General features: G+C 35.2%; 3 protein-coding genes across 4 annotated transcripts; 1 reads left to right on the top strand and 2 right to left on the bottom strand.

Moving 5' to 3' along the window:
• Nucleotides 1-1,591: 1,591 nt before the first annotated feature.
• LOC126657223 (uncharacterized) lies at nt 1,592-6,355 on the bottom strand. Its single transcript, XM_056103807.1, has 6 exons — nt 6,329-6,355; nt 5,094-5,215; nt 3,725-3,740; nt 2,639-3,242; nt 2,177-2,464; nt 1,592-1,602 (listed from the first exon to the last, which is right to left on the bottom strand). The coding sequence occupies exons 1-6, from the start codon at nt 6,353-6,355 to the stop codon at nt 1,592-1,594; spliced, it is 1,068 nt and encodes a 355-aa protein (XP_055959782.1).
• On the top strand, nt 6,310-13,345 carry LOC126655839 (centromere/kinetochore protein zw10 homolog). 2 transcript variants are annotated; one of them, XM_050350163.2, is made up of 14 exons: nt 6,310-6,997; nt 7,132-7,272; nt 7,531-7,704; nt 8,031-8,192; nt 8,734-8,967; nt 9,075-9,209; nt 9,644-9,736; nt 10,342-10,437; nt 10,675-10,803; nt 10,905-10,982; nt 11,390-11,548; nt 11,653-11,797; nt 11,903-11,985; nt 12,932-13,345. In XM_050350163.2, the coding sequence occupies exons 1-14, from the start codon at nt 6,437-6,439 to the stop codon at nt 13,013-13,015; spliced, it is 2,274 nt and encodes a 757-aa protein (XP_050206120.1). In that variant the 5' UTR covers nt 6,310-6,436; the 3' UTR covers nt 13,016-13,345. The 2 variants fall into 2 exon arrangements, with proteins under 2 accessions (XP_050206120.1, XP_050206119.1); XM_050350162.2 differs by having other exon boundaries at nt 6,311-6,997; nt 11,647-11,797.
• Nucleotides 13,346-14,196: 851 nt separating this feature from the next.
• LOC126656341 (protein disulfide-isomerase like 2-2-like) lies at nt 14,197-18,877 on the bottom strand. The gene is made up of 9 exons (XM_050350885.2): nt 18,671-18,877; nt 18,392-18,550; nt 17,582-17,695; nt 17,334-17,500; nt 16,510-16,609; nt 15,558-15,734; nt 15,325-15,470; nt 14,571-14,717; nt 14,197-14,483 (listed from the first exon to the last, which is right to left on the bottom strand). Exons 1-9 carry the CDS (start codon nt 18,806-18,808, stop codon nt 14,306-14,308), a joined length of 1,326 nt encoding a protein of 441 aa, XP_050206842.1. The 5' UTR covers nt 18,809-18,877; the 3' UTR covers nt 14,197-14,305.
• Between the last annotated feature and the right edge of the window lie 3,358 nt (nt 18,878-22,235).

Below are 22,235 nucleotides of genomic sequence, written 5' to 3'. Positions count from 1 at the left end.
AAGTGGCACTTTTCCCAATTTAGCACCAAGTTTGTCTCAACACATCTTGCTAAAACCCGCCTCAAGTTCGCTAAACAACCATCGAACGAATCGCCAAACACGGAGAAATCGTCCATGAACACCTCCATAATATCTTCAATCATGTCGTTAAAGATTGAGGTCATACATCTTTGAAATGTGGCGGGTGCGTTGCATAGTCCAAAGGGCATTCGCCGATATGCAAAGGTACCGTAGGGGCATGTGAAGGTCGTCTTCTCTTGATCTTCCGGGAGAATTAATATTTGATTGTAACCGGAGTATCCATCAAGGAAGCAATAAAATTTGTGTCCCGCTACCCTTTCTAACATTTGATCGATAAATGGTAGCGGAAAGTGATCCTTTCGGGTTACCTCGTTGAGCTTCCGATAATCGATGCATACTCGCCAACCGGTTACCGTCCTTGTGGATATTTGCTCTCCTTTTTCATTCTCCACCATTGTCATACCGCCCTTCTTAGGGACACATTGAATTGGGCTTACCCACTCACTATCCGAAATAGGGTAGATTATTCCGGCGTCGAGGAGCTTAACAATTTCTTTGTGCACTACCTCCTTCATATTCGGATTCAATCTTCGTTGCCTTTGAGCCGACTTCTTTGACTCGTCTTCGAGATTGATCTTATGCATCACAATTTGAGGACTTATTCCACGAATGTCGGAGATTTGCCACCCTATTGCTAATACATGCTCCTTCACCACTTGCACCACCCTCCTCTCTTGTTCCTTAGAAAGCTTGTTGGAGATGATTATTGGCAAAGTCTCATTCTCCCCAACAAAGGTATACCGGAGATGAGATGGAAGTGGCTTCAACTCAACTTGTGGTGGCACCTCGGAAGATGGTGGAGTCACACCACTACTCTTGTTCAAATTCTCCGGCTTAGGTTCATCCTCCTCGGAATACTCATCACTCGGATTATCGGAATGGAAGGTGACTTTCGAAATTTCAGAAAAATGTGGTTCCCCTTCTTTTGCTCTTGGCTCGATTCGAGACAGTCTACTTATGGGACTGTCTCGAATCGAGACAAAACCATAGAGAGCTTCTGCTCCCTTTTCATTAGTGTCTCGATTGGAGACACTCTCTTTAGTTGGGTGTCTCGATTCGAGACACTCATGTAGGGAACCCAGAAATTGATTTTTCGTCACCCCGTCTTGATTAAACTCTTCCATACTCGCTTCAAGAGTATCCCTCACAAGTTCATCAACCAAATCGATTCTCATGCAATCTTCCTCCTCGATGGCATTCCGCATCACTCTCTTCATATCAAACTCCACACTTTCCTCATCAATTCTCAAGGTGAGCTTGCCGGCATGAACATCGATGAGAGCACGCCCGGTGTTCATAAAAGGGCGACCGAGAATCATAGGACATTCTTTATCCACCGCATAGTCTAAGATCACAAAATCCACCGGAAAGATGAATTTATCCACTTTAACGAGTACGTCTTCCACTATCCCATACGGCTTTTTGAGAGAGTGATCGGCAAGTTGCAATACCATCGAGGTGCGCTTTACCGGTTGATCACCAAATAAAGACCTAAAAAGAAACAATGGCATCAAATTAATGCTTGCCCCAAGATCACACAAACAGTTTATAGCATTCATATTTCCTATGGTGCAAGGTATAGAAAAACTCCCTGGATCTTTAAGCTTTGTGGGTAAATTGCTTTGGATTATGGAACTACAATGCTCCGTGAGCGGTATTGTCCCACCTTGCTCCCAACTACGCTTGTTCATAATTATGTCTTTCAAGAATTTTGCATATTGGGGCATCTCCCGAAGTGCATCCGCCAAGCTTAGATTGATTTGCAATTTCTTGAAAATCTCAAGGAACTTGTGAAATTTTTCGTTCCCTTGAGCTTTCCTCAACCGACTTGGGAATGGAACCGGTGGTACAAACGGTGGAGGTGGTGGTGGCCTCACATAGGGCTCTTCAACCTTGACAACCACTTCCTCACATTCCTTTGGCAACTCTTGACTTGAACTTGCTATGTCAATTACCACTTGAGGCTCATCCTCCTCGACAACTTGCCTCTTTTTGTTGGCTTTCTCAAGGTTTCTCCCGCTTCGGAGCTCTACCGCCTTAACATGTTCTCTAGGGTTGTTCTCCGTAGTCGATGGCAATCCCCCTTGTGGTCTACCTTGAAGATTGATAGCAAGTTGAGAGATTTGAGTCTCAAGCATTTGATTAGTGGCGGCTTGATTCTTTTGAAGTTGCTTCATCTCTCTAAGCTCATCCATCAACTTAGCAAGCATATTCCCTTCATCCATGTTTCTTTGAGGTTGAAACCCGGGAGGATGTTGAGGTCTAGCACCCGCATTGTTGCCATGACCTTGATTGTGATGGTAATTTCCTTGTTGTTGGGGAGGTCTATTTCCACCTTGGAAGCTTGGACCCGCTTGATTAGGCCCTTGAGCATTGCCTTGCCCTTCTTGATTTCTCCACCCGAAGTTTGGATGATTCCTCCATCCGGGGTTGTAGGTGTTAGAGTAGGGGTCATTAGCTTGCCTTTGTCCCCCGATGTAGTTGACTTGCTCACTCAAGGCTTGACCCGTAACTAGGCATTCTCCTCCCGAATGGCCAAAATCACCACAAAATTCACAACCTACTTGAACATAAGCCACCGGAGCGTTTCTTTGCATAGGAGCGACTTGTTTCTTGAGAGCATCCACTTGAGCTTGAAGCGAAGCATTTGCGGCTTTTATGGACTCCATCTCCCTCACTTGATCAAGAGTCATGAGTGACTTTTGAGTAGGTGGTGCTCTTCTTTCCATAGGACCCCAAGTACTACTAACCATGGCCAATTTCTCCACCAATTCAAGGGCTTCCTCGTAGGTCTTTTGCATAAGCGAACCCCCCGAAGCCGCATCGATAGTAGCTCGGGTAGTGACATTTGTCCCATCATAGAAGATTTGTATAACATGCTCTCTATTGAGCCGATGATGGGGTACACTTCGTTGTAAATCCTTGAACCGCTCCCATGCTTCATGAAGTGATTCTCCTTCAAATTGGACAAACTCAAGTATGTCTTTAGTCAACTTTGTAGTCTTGCCATGAGGGAAATATTTGTTAAGGAAGGCTTGAGCCAACTCCCTCCAATTGTGAATGGACTCATTAGGTAGAGAATGCAACCAAATGCTAGCCTTGTCCCTCAAGGAAAAAGGGAACATCCGAAGTTTAATTTGGTCCGCCGTTATCCCATGAAGCTTGAATGTGTTTAGAACACCCAAAAACTTGGCGATATGCTCATTAGGATCCTCATGACTCAACCCAAAGAAGGCACAACGATTTTCCAAAAGTTGAATGGTACTCGGCTTGATCTCAAAAGTTGCCGCTTGAACCGGCATTGCGAAGCATCCAAAAGTTGCATTGTCCACATCCGGCAAGAAAAACTCACCCAAAGTTTGTCTTTGTTGGTTTGGCACTTGTGCGTGCGCTTGGGGTCGATCATCCCTTGGGTGGTCTTGTTGCCTTGGTCGGTTCATATTCCCTAATGGAGGAGCGGGTGGATATTGTTGTTCCCCTCCATCCATTAGAGGATTGAACCTCCCCTCTTCATCATAATTGTTTCCCTCGTTATTCATAACTTCGGGTATACGGGCTCTTCTTCTTACACCTCTTTCGTAGTTACCGAGGTTATCTTGGAACGGTTCTAGTGGTAGATTTGCTCGTCGCGTATTGTGCATACACGAAAATCAAATTCCCTACACAAACAAAAACAAGAAAACCGAGTGTAAACCACGAAAGATAATTAATAACAATAAACCAAAAACATAAAATAACGCTAACTCGACCGAATTTCACAATACTTTCAATCAATTAAACGCAACCTTGTCCCCGGCAACGGCGCCAAAAACTTGTTAGCAAAAATACTAACTTGTAGTAATCCGGAAATACGGAATCGATCCCACGAAGACAAGAGGTTTAAAGTGAGCGAACACGTAATTGGAAATTCAATTCGGAAAGCAATGATCAATTGGAATTATAGTAATGATTACGGAATTTAAAACTGGCGAAATTAACACTTGAAGCAATTAAAAACTAAAGCAATTAAATAATAAACGGGATAAAACAATAGGTAAAAGGCGTTTAGAGGTTGTTAAATCGATTTGAAACGTTCTAGTTAACCGGGATTGATATGGTAATTAGTTCGGGTCAAGTTTTTCAAAAATGCCTAAACCGCTCTCTCGAGTCCGCAATTAGAACTAATTGCGATTAAATTAATACCCCGAAATCTAAATCGCTCTCGCGTAATTAGATTTCGATTATAACAATTTAATCCAATCACGAAGTTAACTTCTAACCACCTAATCCCTAAACCGCCCTAGCGTGATTAGATTTTAGGTTTGTGATCAACTAAGTCCGTCTAATTAATTGACTCTCGCCTAATTAACTAGTCTCTAAACATAGATTAATAGATCAAGTTAATCTAAGCATTAAGCCCTAATAATCACAACAAACTCCCAACACAAATCAACCCTAATCAACTATTCAACCAATCATGGCAATCATCAACAACCCCCAAACAAGGAGTTTAGCTAGCCATTATCAAAACTAAAACAATAATTAAACAAGAATTAAACATACTATTAAGATGTAGAAAGATTACCTTTAATAAGTAGAAGAAAAACATTCAACAATAACTATAATAATGAAGCTTGAATAATAATAATCTTGCATTAATCACCAAAGTTAAGAACAAAAATCTGGAAAATAATACTAAGAACAATTGTATCTAAAAATCTGAGAATAGTAATAGGAAAATGGGGGCTACAAATCTAAATCTAGTGCATAACCCTAAAAAAGGAAAATAAGGTGTCCTTATATAGTACTACCCAAAAATAGGGAATAAAAATACAACCCATCTAGAATGTTTGGCCCAATAAGGAAAGAAACCAAGAAAATCTGAGCTCCTTATAACCATTGTCTCGAATCGAGACACACAACTTAAAGGTGTGTCTCGATTCGAGACACATCTTAGCAAAACAATCTGCTTCTCAACTCTTTGTGTCTCGATTCGAGACACATCTTAAGTGGGATGTCTCGATTCGAGACACCTCTTCAGAAGGGGGAGTCGACTTCTTTCGCTTCCGGCTTTAGCTTCTTTCGCACTCGACTTCCGCTTCCGCTCATTTTCCACTATTCCGGCCTTAAAACTCTTCGTAACGCTCTTGATTTCCTGAAACATAAACACCCTCTATAAGCTAATCAATTCCATATAAAAGTGGGGTGAAAGCACATAAAAGCATACGAAAAGACATCCTAAAGATAGGAGTATTTTACTCCTATCAGGTAGGCCGGTCAATAAAAGTATCTCGTACCGGGTCCCCTTGTTTGCTTGACCTGGTGAGATCTTATGTAGGTCAGGCTATTTTACCGCCTTTATGTTACTGGTCCCGTTATCAGAACTTATCTATATTTTGCTAGGAAAGTCATTTTCCTAGTCAAAAGGAAGTCAACCCTTTAACTTCCCGGGAAGTAGATTAATAAAAATGAACCAAGCAAAAAAATATGCTATTTCCCGGGAAGTTAAACTTCCTTACTGAACTTACCCCCAACCAAGTGACGTCCAAATATTTTTTAGGGAGAGGTTCTACTTAAATATGTTATATTTTTCAATTCATGTACTACCATATATGTGACTTTAAATAAATTTTAAGTCAAACCTATCTTGAGGTCTCTATACTTTTATCTTTTTATTTATATGGTTCTCCTTCAAAGTTTTGTATTCATTAGGTCTATATACTTTATGAATTTTATTAAAATGTCATTTTTTGGATGGGACCATCACGTGTGTGTTCAATTTCCATTATTGTTACCATGTAGAAAAATAATTAAGTTAATTTGAGTTAATATATTAAGTATTCTATTTAATAAATTCTTGTATTTTCAAATCTTTGTCTATCTGATTTTTATACTTTTAAATTTTTGTTTATCTAATCCTTATTCTTTTAAATTTTCATGTATTTGGTCTCTCTTTAAGTTCGGCCTCACATGCGTTTCACGGCGAATGTAGTGCACACTCCTTTTTCATCCAAAAAGGATTTATAAAGTTAAAATAAATTAAATACAGGAATTAGATCAAGACAAAACTTTGAAAAATATATAAAATTACAAGGGTCTTAAGATGGGTTGGGCCCAAATCTTATCGGCTACTCTAGCTGTTTTAGTCATATGACTACTGGGCCTTAAATTGCTCTATGTTACTAAGTTGAACCATTTTTCTGCAATGGGCCTATAAAGAAGCCCATAAACCAACTCATCGTCTTCACCGATTTGCAAAATACGTTACTGTAATTCTGTTCCTCCCCTCCGCCATCATCATAAAACATTTCACTTATCTTCAAAAATATTTAAAGAAATATCACAAACCATCACCGGCCGTCCGATCATAAATCAAATGGACGCATTATTCGAAGCAATCAACGTCAAAGACCTACTCTCCACCGGCGACTTCACCGACACCACATCGCCACTCTCCGCACCCGATCTCCGCCTCATAAAGTCACGTCTCGAATCTCACTCACTGCAAATCAAATCCAGAGTCCAATCATATCTCCAATCACACTACACTGATTTCTCCGCTCTCTTCACCCTCTGCAACGACGCCGTTTTAAGAACCAATGAAGTAAACGACAAACTCAGCGATCTTGTAAATTTGGTTGCTGGCTGTAAAATTGATGTTGAAATTAGGGAAATTATGGAGGAGGAGAGGAAGAAGATGAGGGAGTTGAAGGTGAAGAAGGAGTTACTGGAGTTAGTGAGGGGTATTGTTGGCATTAGTGAGAGATTAAGAGGCGTTAGAGATGAATTGAAGAATGGACGGTTGAGATTTGCTGCTGAGGAAATCAGGGTTTTGAAAGTTGTTTTGAGAATTGGTGATGGTGATGACGTGGGGGATGAGAAGGAACCGGTTGTTTATGGATTGTTAAGAAATGATTGGAATGGTTGCTTTGAAGAGGTAAACAATGATAGTTATTACTGTAAACATTACCTATTTTAATTAGGTATACAATTGTGATTTGGTAGTCATTTTGTGATTTTTATTTGAGTTTCTGATTGTTTTTTAGATGAATTGGTGATTTGGGTTTGTAGATGCAAGAGCTGCTTGTGAAGTTGATGGAAAATGCTGTTCAGTTTGATCCTGATACGGGCAGAATTCGTGTCAAGTATAGGTTGCGCGCGGATGGAATTATATCCGGGGTTGATCTTCGCACTGTTTTGGAAGCAATGGAAGTGAGTGTGTACTTTTTAGAGCATGCTATGACTGGATTTTTGAGTTTCATGTATGAATGTGTGATGAAAATTGATAGCTTCAGTTTGTTTGGCCTTCTAACTAGTTTTGTATATGCTGCGTCTATTCTTAAGCATGATTGATACTTGTATGTTTCAGTTACTATGTTTTCTCCTTTGAAATACTTTATATTGAAGCAATTTGGTGCATGTAAAGTCACAATCTCTATAATTTTTACTCATTTTTAGGGATTGCTGTAGGTGATTGGCATTTTGGATTACGGGCTTGCTAAAGTGGCTGACCAAATGTTTAAGTTGGTCATCGTTCCTGCTGTCAATGCTGGATCATCTATTGCATTCATAGAAGAACCTGAAAGATTTTCAGAAAAAATGACAGAGTCAATGCTGACGATGGTAAAATCATTTGATCCTAAGGTAAAATTTCTTACTAATTATATTCTAAAACTTATTATTGATGACATGTCACTGATATTTGTATTAATGGGTATTGGCGTATTTCCGATTGTAAAGCCATAATGTAAAATGCATGCGCCTACTTGTTTTAAAATGGCATTATGCTACAATCTTAGTGCATTGAATTTGGTCTATTGGTAACTGCATTAAAAATAAATAATTTGTGCCATATACGATAAGTAGAGCTCTGCCAATAGATCAGTTCAATGTGGATCTACATTTTATTAACTGCGGACTGGATTGCATGCTCATTGTTGCTTTAACATTTCTTTTTCTCTGACTATTAGATCGAAGATGTGGATGGTGAGAGTATATATTCACAGATTGTTCGGGTTGTAAAGTTTATTTTTGAACGCTTGTTTTTGCATAATGCATCTTGGATTCGGTATTTTGGAAGATTGACATGGCCCAGGATATCCGAGTTGATTATTGCTAACTTTCTCTCTAAGGTACTATTTTCTGATTGCTCAAATTTACCATACATGATGCATCTTCTAATTTGTCATTTTGTATTATCCCTTACCTTTTCAGTTGAAGCTGGAAATGTTTGTCAAAATTGTGATCTTATTGCTTATGTAAAATGGAGCAGGGATATGCATTCGTGAGTTGACATCTGATATATCTATGAACTTCTTGTAGTTGTAAGGATACTAAGGCAACATTCCTATGAAAGTAACCAACATCAACCACCTTTATGTTGTGCTTAAGATATCCAAGTGCAGCACAAAGGTTACCTTGGCAGTGGACTTAACTGTGTTCATTTAGAACAGTTTTCAGTATTTTCCTGACGTAAAATAACCCTAATAAGAATGTTATTCTCCACATATAACAATTCGGGATTCAGTATTTAAATTGTTTGCAAATAGTTGCTTCATTTGATTCTTCATGCTCTAGTGACGCATTTTCACCGCCTTCACTTTCTTATTTTTATTATGCAACCCCCTAGTTTTTTACTTTGGTTTGGAAAAATGAGGTTCCTTTTGATTTCAGGCTATTCCTGAAGATGCTTCAAAACTTGCAGAGTTTCAGAAGATCATTGAACGGGCATCTAAATTTGAAGCTGATTTAAAAGATTTGAATTTCATTTCAATGTCTGATAGCACAGACAATAAGTTGAGCAATTTTGCGGAAAATGTTGAAGTTCACTTTGCCTCAAGAAAGAAAACAGAAATTTTGGCAAAAACTAGGAATTTGCTTTTGCAGTGTGACTTCACCATTCCAGAAGTAAGTTTTTATAGACTGAGATGCTTATTACATACTAATTTAAATTAGGCAGCCTTTAGTTTTTGAGAGAAAATTAGGCAGCTTTTAAACAATACAAATTTACACAGGAATATGCAAGAAAAGGCTCTCCAATAGCTGAAAATAATTCTGAGCATGTTGTTGATTTACTTTTTCTATCTGAGAGGTGTGTGGTGTCCAAAGCAGCTTCTCTACTAATGGAGCTAGTGCATAACACAATGAAGGTAGTTTATCCAATCTTCTACTTATTTTGTTCTTTAATGCTCTGAAAGTTCAAATAATTTATAAACTTTGCTGCTAGATTTCTCATCCTCGACATAGGTTTCAAAAGAGTTTACCATCCTGTTGCCTTTCCCTTAATAATTCATCTGTGCGTTGTGTGCAATACGATCTTTTTTTTTTCACTCATTTTCTGAAAATTCTTAGAGATCCTGTGTTTGATTCTGATGATTTTGTTTGAAATTTGTACATGTAACTACAATTGCGTCCTTTGTTTTAATTGTACAATGATGCCATGGGCAACCCTGTTGGATGTCATTTTAACCAGTATTTGACTTTTGCAATATTTTCTTTTCATGATTTAGGTGAAAAGTTTATAACTAAGGGTCCATAACTTAACAACACAAGTATGTCCTAAAACAGTCCCAATTTTGTGCAGGACATTTGCTTGTCATCTCCAAGAGTTGCAATTGAACTCTATCATGCTGCAAGAGATGCTATTCTTCTATATGAGGCTGTTATTCCTGTCAAGGTTGGTGCATGAAAATTTAGACTTAGGTGCATAACATGAAATTTTTGCTTCCTCGAAAGCAGTTAATAGTAGTTCTGGTCTAGAATTATATGCGTTTCTTTTTTACTTATTGCTTTTTTATTGCATATAATCATTGGAATTGGCAGTATCCCTTTGTCTTTAGACTTATGAAATCTTGTTAGGCTCCTGTTAGATCTCTATTGGGATGGCTCTATGCCTCTTTACAACTTAGGGATGATTGCTACCATCCCCGGACGTTAAGTTAATTTTTTTGTTTTTCCTCTACATTTTAAAAAATCACTGTTTCTCCTGACAATTAGATAAGTCATAATTGGAACCCTTCTTGTAAGTATGGTTTCAGTTATTCATAAAAAAAAAAAGTATGGTTTCAGTTGAATGTCACGAAACAATGATCTTTTTTTTTTTTAAATGCACGAGGAAAAGAAAGCAATAATTTTGACCTAAACACCAGAGGTGATCTCAAATATTCCTTAAAATTAACAAATTTAAGTTATTTTTATTGTTTCAGACATAAGTTCCTTTTTACTATTTTGTATTTTCACATTTATGCAAGTTATAGTAATTTTCAATTTTGACTTCTGAAGCTAGAAAGACAGCTTGATGGCGTCAACCGGGCTGCTGTTCTCATGCACAATGACTGTCTTTATCTGTCTCAAGAGATACTTGGACTAGCATTTGAGGTATGCATGGATCAACTACTTGCTTAACTAGCCATAGTGATGAATCCACGAATTGCACAGCATGATGCTGTTTTGTTTCTGTGTTTGTCTTACCTAAATTACTCAATTTTTGGTGCTAATTTTTTTGTTAACTGGCATCTATTCAAAGAGCATCTACCTTCAAGATAGAAATGAAATAGGAACTTTAATCCAGTAGAATACTAAAGGTGTGCGTGCTTTTTGAATTATTATTTTTAGTATAGGTCAGACTTCCCAAGTTGCATCAAGGAACATGCTGTTTTTGTTGATTTGGCTCCACGTTTTCATGTAATGGCAGAAGAGAGACTACAGAAACAAATCCAACTTGTTCTTTTCAATTTGAAAGAGGTATAATGTGCAATATGCAGTCAATCAGAATGAAATTGTTTTAGCAACCCGGGAAGGTGACTGGACTGTCAGAGCTGACAGTGTTCTCTCTTGATTGTTAGGCCATAGATGGTGCTGATGGTTTTCAGAACACAAATCAGAAGCAACAGTTTGAGTCTGCAAAATTTAGTATAGATCAGGTCAGTTTCTTTTGTGCCAGCAGCAGCATTTCTTTCCTTTTGTTAATACTCCCTTCTCATAATGATTAATAAATTAGTCACTTGATTTAAACCATAAAGATAAAAAAAATAGTCACTTCTTTGTCCCATAAATATAGAAAAGTAGTGATAGTTAAACAATAAATTATTAAAATACCCTTAAAATCTTATCATATCAACATTTAATGTGCATCTTGATTTTTGGAACTCATTAATTCATAGGTTAAAAATAAAAAGGGGTAGTTAAGTAATGATACTAAAAATTAACTATGATTAACTACCTTTTTAATTCTTGTGAGTTGTGTAAGTGTTACTTTTTCTACCTTTACGGAATGGAGAGAGTATCTCTTCTTTACTGTATGAGGTGGAGCTAAACATTTCTGTATCAGGTTGTTTTTATCCTGAATAAAGTACACATAATATGGGAGCCACTCTTGCGGCCTTCCATTTACAAGAAAAGCATGTGTATGGTTCTTGAGTCAGTTTTTTCTAGAATTGCTGGAGACATACTTCTTATAGATGACATGGCAGCTGATGAGACATTAGAGGTACAATCTATAATTTATAGATTATAGCTGATGAAAAGCACTACTGGTCTTGAATTTTTTTTGCTTAGAGGACACATAATTCATTTGTAATTCTCCAGCTTCAGAGAATGATTCATGTGCTGCTGGAGAGCTTAACTTTCTTGATGGAGTCCTTGGTTGCTCTCATTAAAAAGGAGAAGTCGGAAGCGCATTCTAGATTCACTCTAGATGATTTAATACCATCTTTGTGTAGAATCCGTAAACTTGCAGGCATGTTTTGTTTGTCTTTTGCTTAGTTTATTGGGGGAAATTGATAAATAAATTAGTTAATATGTTTCCCGCCAAAATTTCACTGTTTATCTCTTTATATTCCAGAATTGCTAGACATGCCTTTGAAATCCATCACGTCCGCTTGGGAAAGTGGAGAACTCTTTAGAGCTGGGTTTACAATGTCCGAGGTATGTGTCCTACTCTGATATATTTAACTTATGACTTTATTTAGATATGAGCTGTATTGTTCTTTGCCAACATCTTTAGTAAACTACATATGTCCTATTCCTATAGATGAAATGCATCCCCTGGATAATGCATCTGATAATATTGTGTGAATATGGTGTTGTGGCGGTGAGTGAAAATGATGGTTTTATGAATGTTTGGCTGCTCTTTGTAGGAATATGCCAAAACTGAATCAAACTTACAAATTCGTTTTGAAATTATAAAATAACTTTAAGTTTTCGGTTTGATTATGGAAATAAGTTAGTTTCAGTTTACTTTGACAAATGTAAAACGAAACCAAACCAAAAAATCAACTGAATTGACTGGTTCAAATCAGTCTGAAATATTTAATTTTTTTTATAAAATTGGTTTGGTTTGCTTTTAAGAAAAAATCAAAAATTTTGAGGTTCCTTTTGTGATTACCAAAGATGGAGTTTGTGTGTTCTTCTCCTGCTGATTGCTTATGACGTGCTACTGGAAAACAACATATTCATACATCAAAATATCCAAAGGGATTCAACTTTTTGGTGAACTAGTCTGTGTGATTTGTGATCTAGAAGTACAAAAAAGGTGTAAAGCATAAAGCTAAGCATGGGATTGAGCTTCTGAAATGTATTTGTGATTGCTGTGTAGGGGTCTTTGATGTTCTGACCATGAACTTCAGTAGGAGTGTGTGAAAACTGAATAATCGAACCGAATCAATAAATTCAGTTTGGTGGGAAATAAAAAAATCAGTTTTCTTCTAGTATAAACCAAACCAAATTGAAAAATCAACCAAACTGACTGGTTTGGTTTGGTTTAAAATTCTTTTAGATCTTCATAAATTTGGTTCGGTTCAGTTCGGTTTGAATGGAACACACAACACAACCCTAATCTTCAGTGTGCTAAGAAGCTTTCTCAATTGTGTAGGTTGAAGATTTTATCAAAGCAATATTTACAGATTCACCATTGCGAAAAGAATGCTTATGGAGGATAGAAAATGTGAGCATATAGACATCACATTTTCCCCAAGATTTTGAATGTTCGAGAGGTAAAGAGCAAGACAAAATTGACTGCCGTATTTGTAACGCTACGGCAGCTGAATTAAAATCCTGCTGACTGATTGCATTTATTATGCAATGTAGAGAGTTTGCGGAGCAGCCTTATTTATTACTGAAAGTAGCTTAAAAGTAGAATGTGAAGTAAACAAAAGTGTTTAGTGTACAATCTTTTTGTGACCGACTTTGATATATAGTTGGAAGAGGAGTATATTTGAAAGGGGTGAAAATAATGGAAACATTAATTTTTCTCTTTGAAGCAAATTTTATGAAGTGGTTGTTATTAGCCATTGTCTTATTACTGATTATTGAATTGACAGGTTGCATGGACATCTTTGATATAATTTTGGAAGTTTGGTAATGCATGTATTTTTCTGTCTGCTATTAAACATCTCTCTTCAGATCTTAACTAAAAGGACTACCTGCCTCTGCATCTGCTTTCAGAAACTGATGCAGAGCGATCGTAGTTAAGGCTATAAACAAACAAGTCTTCGGTTTGAGATTTGCAGATTGAGATCAAGCTGGTTTATTTAAAATTTGTAATATTGATATTTAATTAAGTCTGTATTTATTTAGAAGCTAAATTTGAGCTTAGCTCAGACTCGTTAATTAAGGTGCTAAACATATCGTGAGCTTGGTTCGGCCTGTTTGGCACTTAAATGAATGAACTAAGATAATTTAGCATCTAAACGAATGAACATAGATTTTATTAGATTAATTAACTAAAAGATATTTTATCATTTTATTTATGTATAACTTAGTTCACGAGCTCTTAATCGAGCCAACTCACGAATTCATAATCGAGTTCATATACAAACAAACAAACCATTCATGCATGTAAATGGGTTAAACATTAATGAGTTCAAATGCAGCTTGTTTAAATAAATAAATATAGGTTAAAGTTTGAGCTTGTGCATTTAGACCAGCGAACATGGTCTAAACTTTTATCGAGCCGAACATGAAACTGCTAACTCACAACTCGATTCATCTACATTCCTAATAGTGTTAAATAAATTTTGCATGGGCATCGTCTGTCTTTTTGATGTAGGTTCATCTCGGTGTGTGAAAAATATTCTCCAAATCGTTGCACCAAAGTTGATTCCTTGTAAAGATGATTCAACATTTGAACAAGACAAATATCGTTGCAAAAGTCCATTTAACTAAAGGAATTCAAATACTGTCATTGGCTACACACCCACACACTCATTGTTTCTAATATCAAAATCGTTAAATGGAATTAATCTCGTCATAGCTCATCCTTGGTTTCTCCAACATCTTCCCCCATTAGTTCTTCAAGAGAGAACTCCATCTCTTCGAGGAGCTCTCCATCTTTCCCGTCCCATGCTTCAGTCTTTACTATTTCCGGAGCACCATCAAGTGCCAAATTTCCTTTCCCACCACGGCCAGCTTCCTTCACGAACTCTCTGAAACACAAACCGGATTACGTTTCAGACTCCAAATGCTATATATAAAAAAGAATATTGCCAAAATGATTCATTTATGACACTTACATAATATGCTCAAGCTCAAATGCACTTTTAAGTGGCGCATACACTCCTTTCTTCACGTTCAAGGCCACTAAAGCTGGATACCCATATCCGCCAACACTTACACGCTTCTCGAGATCTGGCTGCTTACCTGCTGCTGCCCAGACATAGCTGCATATACCAATTGTTATAATCAGTAACACATTTTGCTGATCAGTCTAAACTAACAAAATGTTTTGGATATATTGTCCCATTTGCAAATTCAAAAATGAGTTATAACCAGAACTAGAGGTATGCACAGTTTGGTTTAGTTCAGTAAAATCTAAAACCAAACTATTCAATAAGAGATAAAATGCAAACGAAACCAAACTACACCAAATATTTATATAAAATGTTATTCGGTTAATCAAAATTTTAAATTTTTTTAGGTTTAGTTTGGTTCTGTTAGATTCATATAGCTATAGGCTAAAAATAAATACGTTAAGTAAATACATATTAATTCACACATACATATATATATGCATATAATTAAATATTAATCAAAATGACGCTGTTGAAATTCGTTTTTTCCTTGGGTTTGGTTAACCAATGATAGAAATTAAATCACAGCCGAAAACTAAACTTTATATACATTCACATATAAACCCATCGTTTTAACTATTTTAACTGAACCAGAATAAACTTTGATCTGATCTAGCTTAAAAGAACCGTCTAGTTCGATATGCATAATCAGAGAATCACAATAAATTTCTCAATGAAATAATTATTAACTGCTTACCTGTAAGGATTCCTTTTAAACGTCTGAGCTACTGATAACAACTGCTCAAGGTACTTGTTCCTTCCTTCTGCCTTAGTGTCCAAAATGTCAGGTAAGAAAGCAACAAAACAGATGGCAGCTGGACCGCACTTCTCTTCCATTACATCCTATGTATTAAAATGACCAGTTTTAACAATCGATAAAAGAAACATGGCCTCAATTGAATTATATTTCACAGATATCAAAAGGCTTACTGGTCCAGTCAGCTCAGTCACTTCAGGTGGTGCACGATTGGTTTCCAGCTGCTCCAAAGCAAATGATTCAATTGCTGACGCAGTTCTGGCACCTTCATAAGGAATTGGAGCATCTTTGTCCGCACCAAACACCAATATGGTGGGAAATCCTTCCACTTTGAATCTGCTCTTCAGAGACTGAAAATGCCAAACCATTGCAATCATGTTTTAACAATTTGTTTTAAAAAATGCCACCCCATTACAATCGTGTTCTAATAATTTGTTTTTGAAAATGTAGAACAATATCTAATCTGATTACCAGAGATTTTGGAAACATTAGTATCTCAAAAAATATTTCATAATCTGGATAACGTTTTATCCTTTCACGAGATATCAATCAGGTTGAAAGCTATCAAAAGTGGACCAATTGCTAAGCCTGGACTGTTTTATAAGGAATATGTCGACTTTATCAGGTCATATGACTGCCATCTAATAACATAACACTTGTCTTCCCTAGGACTGCTGAAAACTGATGTGATTAAATTGGATAAGATGACGTAGCATCTGACTAAGATCCACGGATGAGCGGAGAGAGTAGGAATGGCGACGGTTATGCATAAGTTGTTTCTAGAAGTTCATAATTCTGTTAGAGGGAGCAAGGCATGTGAGGATAAATTGATTATCTTACTGTTATATATACAGACTATTTGGATTTGTATTTGTATGTTTTATCCATCTTGTTTGATAATGAAATATACATAGCTTTCTCTGTCCTCTATTTCTCTAAATTCTGGTATCGAAAACCTAGGAATTCAAACCAAAGATAAGGTGATTCAAAAATCGAGAGAGAAAAAATTTAACTGATACTCTCTACTTCAGAAACAGTTAGTATATTATGAAAAAATATGTATGATACTATAAAAGGTAACAGGATGATATCTTTACAAATGAAATATCTGAAGATCAAAATTACCATGTCAGCATCACAGTCCACATGACCCAGCTTCACCTTCCCTTTCAAGTTGATAGAAGCCCTCTTCCACTCAGGCGCCAGTTTTTTACAGTGTCCACACCTTGGAAATCATATAATGGATAGCTTTTAGTACCAATTTTCAAAACACAAATTTAAAGTCCAGATTATGCAAAATCAAATAACAATGCAACATATGCTTCAACTCATATTTTGCAATTCAACTTAAAGCATTCAACCAACCAAAGACCCAGCTATAAAATAACATCCACAGTCGACATTCTGATTTGTATTGCGTAGAAAATTGAACTCTCGCGTTTATTAATTTAAGACTATCCTCTAGACAGACATCATATAATCAGAATCATCAGAATGACAATCAGATAACATAAACAGATTCCACAATTATGCCCCTTCCACTGTTACTGTTGTTTCAGAATCAGAACAATTATTCTTCACAAATCCAAATTCTCAGAGCTTTTAATCTGGATTTGCCAACTTCATTCTAATCAACTCTTTTTGATAGCGTATTAAGTGCCATTCTAGGAATATTGGAGTTCATATTTCACATAAAGAGAGAAATATTGTTCTACTAGTTTTATACAATTTATGATATGAAAAAATGCTTCATTTAATCAACTTAATGCCATGCAGACTGCAGTCATGATATGAATGTGTGTTTAGATAGACAAACATATTTACATAAACAACAATAAAAAAAAGTCAATCTGTTTGCTGCTGCTGCTATGCAAAAAACCCCATAATCCCCTCAAACAAAAGAATATGGCACAAGCTCCATTATAGGACAAGCAAGGTAACATGCTTACCAAGGTGCAAAGAACTCCACGATCCAAAGTTCTTTACTTTTAACCACCAAGTCATCAAAATTGCTGGAATTTAGTTCTACTGATGCACTAGCAGCGCTACGTTCAGATTTCTCACTAGACCCTCCAGTTGATTTTCCATCCAAACGCTCCTTCAAAAGCACCCTTATCTGGAAAAAAAAAAAAGAATGATGAGCCCAAAACAAACAAAAACCAGAATTTTCCACATTTAATAAACAAACATTACAAACCTGCTTGAGTACAAATGCAGAAATAGATTTGGCATCTCTAGCACCTTGATAATCTACTGGAGGCTTTCCAGATGCAAAGACTTTTATGGTAGGAAAACCTTTAATCCCATATTCCTACAATCAAACACCTTAAATTCACCATCAACATTGGACAGTATGCAGAAGTAAAAAAAACACATAATGCAAAAAAATCGGAAATAACAGCCAAGATAAAGTCTACAAAATTGTATAAATTGCAAGGATATGGCACCTTACACATACCAATGATGGAGCTCAGGTAACCGTTTCAATGTTTTATGTTAAAAAACATGAAAAAAATGTATAATAAACAGCTAGTAATAATTGAGACAATAATGCCTCTCAATACAGCTCGTATGATCACCTATGTAGCGGACACGGACACGGAAAAATGGTGTTATCTTAAAGTTTTCTATGTTAAAAATGAAATTTCATGTCTGAAATGCCGAGTTCTCGACACGTTTCCGGAACGGGAAACGTTGATCGAATGAAGTGTCGGTGCTACTGCTACTTAGATGATCACAACTGGACTTGACAAACATCACTAAAAAGCACTTCTTGAAATAGGAAAAAGAACTTAGCCTCATTGAATGAGAAATACTGAGAAATCAAGAACTCGTAAATTTCTCTAGGTTCCATTTCTTCATGTAAACATTATTCAAGTAAATCAATGTGAATAGCCAAATCAACAGTATCCAACCAATTTCTAAGCTAAACAAGCCCTAAACGTCTCCACCAATAGCACAATATAGCAAAAAAAAGTACTCCCAACTCTGAAGAAAAACAAAAAACCTGAGCCAGAGCTTGATGTGCATCAGCATCAAGAGCTGCCACAGTGGCGACGCCCTTCAAGGTAGCTGCCGCCTTCTCCCATATCGGCGTGAGAGCTTTACAATGTCCACACCAAGGAGCAAAGAACTCAACCAGAACTACTCCATTTGCGTTCAAAACCTGCCAATTTCACAGCACACTCACAATTAATCAGATCCTTCCTATTCTGAAGCAGAATCAAAGTAAAAAATTTGATACTCTTATTTTTCTCGGCAGCCAAACAGATTATTTATTCATTACCTTGGACTTGAAATTGGAGGGAGTAAGCTGGAGTACAGGAGATGATGGTCCGTACAATGCGTGGCATAGATTAGATGAGAAGAATAATGTAATTGATAGAATAATTAGATTTAATGTTGGTGATCTTGATTGGATCATTTTCCTTCACTTTCTCGAGAAAATTCTCGTTTTGTTTTCTAAATTAGAGTGAAGCGAGAAATTATTTTCTAGAGTGAGTGACCGGGTTAAACTAAGAAAAAAAACCCATTCCTTACCAGAGTATGCCACGTGTGCTAACCAATAACGTGAAGACACGTAAACCATCTCAGGAAAGTGTTATTAAACATTTATTTACAACGAAATTTCTTATCTAATGTGTTGGTAAAAAAGTGCAAAACTCGCCTTGATGTTTTAGGTAAAGAGCACATATGCCTCTTATGTTTTTTGGGCTAAAAATAACCCTAATATTTTCAAAATCTAATTAAGTTTATTATTTTTCTTTTTAATTATTTAATTATATTTACTTTTAGTCACTATTGTTTTTATCTTTTGTGACTACCTACTAATATCAAACTCAATTAAGGATGGAAAATAGTTAAAGAAGGGTTTAAAGGGATTGATAATTTTCAATCCAAATATGATAATAAACTTTTTATATTAAAATAGTAATTTTAAAGGGTTGAAAAAAAATCTTTAAACCTTCAACTTTCAATCCACCAAAATTAGAGAGTTGGAAAGACATAAAAAAATATTTACAAGTAAAAGTTATTTGTGTTTACTTTATCCATATTCATTAGAGAATAAAAGTGTGATTATGCCTTCAATGAGAATTATCCATTCCCTCTTCACTCATCATTTTCATGGGATTCAAAATTTAATTAATTGTTTTAACAATAATAAATAATATAGAATTGTTAAAATAAAAAAAATAAAAAAAGAACAAAAAATATATTTTTAAAAAAAATAAAACATAACATTTTTTAAAATAATTTTTAATAAAAATAAAAAATCTTTTTAACTTAAAAAATGTCTAAAACAGAAACAAACCGAAATTTTATTTTATAATATTCAAATCGAATCAAATTGGTTCAATTTTTATACAATCCTACTCATTCTCATTCCTACACTAATATATTGAACCAAATAAGATATGAAAATACTCATTTCTATTTGTTCTTATTTCCATTTTTATTTTGATTCCAATTCCAAACTTTGAATCAAATGGCCTCTAAGATTAACTGTTCTAAATTGATATTTTAAGTGGAGCTCATTTAATTTAAGTATTTTAACAGTGATTTAAATACCGGACCGTGAATTGAACCGACGGTTTAATCAGTGATCGAACAAATTAAACTAAAGTTTGATTGGTCGAACCAGAAATTTGGCATGAATCATACAAGTTAGGTCTATTTTTAGCTTTTTTGCAATTTTATTTAATTGGTTCAAAAGCCGATCGAATCAGGAATCGGTTTGGTTTTTTAAATAACTGATTTTTCAATCTCAAGGACTAATTCACAATAGGTTCATTTAACTTATACCCCGGTTCTCAAAAAAAAAAAAAAACTTATACCTCTGATAAAAGTGATGTTAAAAGCACAAATTTAGAAGCTAAGATCGACGCCACCTTTCAACAAACTAATAAATAATACGTAACCTTCTAAAGCAAAAGCTTCTATTTTTCGCTAACAAACTAAACAATTATGTAACCTCCCATTTCAAAAAGCCTGCACAAATTTTTTCCAAAAACTAAGTTCATGAATTATAATAAGCACACGCAATTCCTACATTTATAGCACAGATTTCATGTGATTCAACTCATTTTTTACCGCTCTACTAGCTAGCTCAACTACAAAGAGAAAAATGGGACTACTAAAATGTGCAAGAAAGCTGAAGAAAATTTTGTTAGAGTCCTTGAAGAGGAGATGTGATCATGATGATCCAACTGTTTCGTTTTCGGGCTCGAGTCGTCGCATTGTACTCTGCGAGGAGCTTTTTTTGTCATCGAAAGGGGAAAATACGACGATGAGTTATTGTGAGGGTGATGATCATGGAATTATAGCAGCTCATATTGCAGCGCAGAATCACTTCAGTTTTAGGCCAAATATTTATATTTGAGGTAGTTTAATATGTTTTCATATGATTTCATGGACCTTTGTAAAATGTAAGAATTGAAAGATATCGATCCTCTTCTTGTTGCTGTTGTTAATTTGAGAATGGCATTGTCATAGCTTTTGAACTTTAATTTCATTTATTGTTCTAAAAAAAAAAAACTTTAATTTCATTTGCTTTACTCAAAAAAATATTCCTTAATGCCATGCTAGGCTTTAGCGATATGTTGTACGGAACTAGAAATGCTGAAACGGAAACGCTGAAATAGAAAATGGTGGATAGATTATAAGTCTAAAGTTTTGAAGTTTTAAAAGTGTGTTTTTTTTTGGAATAGAAACTAAATGTCAAAACAAGTTTGGAAATATTTATATTTAGGTCCTTGTATTTATCCAATTTTGACATTAAATTCCTTACTTTTTATTTATCAAAATAGATTGGTGTTGCGAAGTTGCCAACCCTTCCTCAAAAAAATTGATATACTCTCTGTCTTTCTTCAGATGATTCGAAGGTATCTTTTACTTCTTCTTTTTTTGCTCACATGATAACCTATTTAAATTAGCTGCAATATTATTTCCCTAGGCTTAAGATGTTCCTACATCAATATACTTTTTTCCTCAATTACCTTAGTACTGTAGCATAATCACCTTTTGACAAAAAAGAGGAAAAGTATATAATGCATCTGTTTCTATATCTTAATCTTCCTTTTTTTTATAAAAATTATCTTCCTTAATTATTTTATTCATCGTTAGAACAATATTACAGTAAATTACTATAATAACTTTAGTCAACAAAATTGTAAAAAAATCTTAAAATCCAAAAAAATTATAAATTTTAAAAATCCATCATTTATTAAAAAATAATATTAATTTCCTGGTTTGTTTTACAATTTTGAATGTTTCAAAATCACATGCATAAAAAATTAAAATTTGATATGTTCTTATTTTTAATTATGCTTTAATTATTATTACTTTGATTGCTAATATAGATGATTAATCCAAATTTCAAATCTATTTATGCTTTTAACACCTCTACGAACTCAACTCACGAAATAATACTGGCATTATACATCAATTAAACTAATAAATATAATTTGATTATCACTTATTCTCTCTTAATTCGTTTAATAAACTTTTTATCATCAATTCATATTTAGAGACTCATCAAGAGTTCTTTTAAAATAAATATCAGTATAGTCATAAAGATATATTTTTTACTGAAAAATCTAATCTATTGATTATACATTGTTGAAATATGCCTAGAATTATAATTCTTATTTGTATTAGGACTCTATTAATGAAGTGTTTGGGAGAAGTATAACTTTGTTATCATTAGCTAATTAGGATTTATAAATCCAATTAGGATTAATATTCTTAATGCTATATAGACTATTTATTCACTATATATACACTACCTTATGCACCTTTTAGAAAATACCAAAAACCGAACACACAATGTAGTCATTGATGTGAATAAGGGG

This window comes from Mercurialis annua, linkage group LG7, assembly GCF_937616625.2.
Source record: "Mercurialis annua linkage group LG7, ddMerAnnu1.2, whole genome shotgun sequence".
Taxonomy (NCBI): domain Eukaryota; kingdom Viridiplantae; phylum Streptophyta; class Magnoliopsida; order Malpighiales; family Euphorbiaceae; genus Mercurialis; species Mercurialis annua.
The sequence above is the reverse complement of the archived record's forward strand: the minus strand, read 5'-3'. Positions and strand labels throughout refer to the sequence as shown.

Excerpts from the sequence above, each read along its gene's own strand:
- LOC126657223 (XM_056103807.1), bottom strand. The coding sequence starts at position 6,355 with ATGGCGGAGGGGAGGAACAGAATTACA. Across the intron at positions 5,216-6,328 it reads AGGGGAGGAACAGAATTACA|GAAATCAAGAGCGTTACGAA; the intron begins GTAACGTATTTT and ends TTTATGTTTCAG. Across the intron at positions 2,465-2,638 it reads GGCTTATGTTCAAGTAGGTT|GGCAAGGCAATGCTCAAGGG; the intron begins GTGAATTTTGTG and ends GAAATCAAGAAG.
- LOC126655839 (XM_050350162.2), top strand. The coding sequence starts at position 6,437 with ATGGACGCATTATTCGAAGCAATCAACGTCAAAGACCTACTCTCCACC. Across the intron at positions 7,705-8,030 it reads TAAAATCATTTGATCCTAAG|ATCGAAGATGTGGATGGTGA; the intron begins GTAAAATTTCTT and ends TCTGACTATTAG. Across the intron at positions 11,549-11,646 it reads CAGCTGATGAGACATTAGAG|CTTCAGAGAATGATTCATGT; the intron begins GTACAATCTATA and ends GTAATTCTCCAG.
- LOC126656341 (XM_050350885.2), bottom strand. The coding sequence starts at position 18,808 with ATGATCCAATCAAGATCACCAACATTAAATCTAATTATTCTATCAATT. Across the intron at positions 18,551-18,670 it reads CCTCCAATTTCAAGTCCAAG|GTTTTGAACGCAAATGGAGT; the intron begins GTAATGAATAAA and ends TGAAATTGGCAG. Across the intron at positions 16,610-17,333 it reads GTGGAGTTCTTTGCACCTTG|GTGTGGACACTGTAAAAAAC; the intron begins GTAAGCATGTTA and ends ATGATTTCCAAG.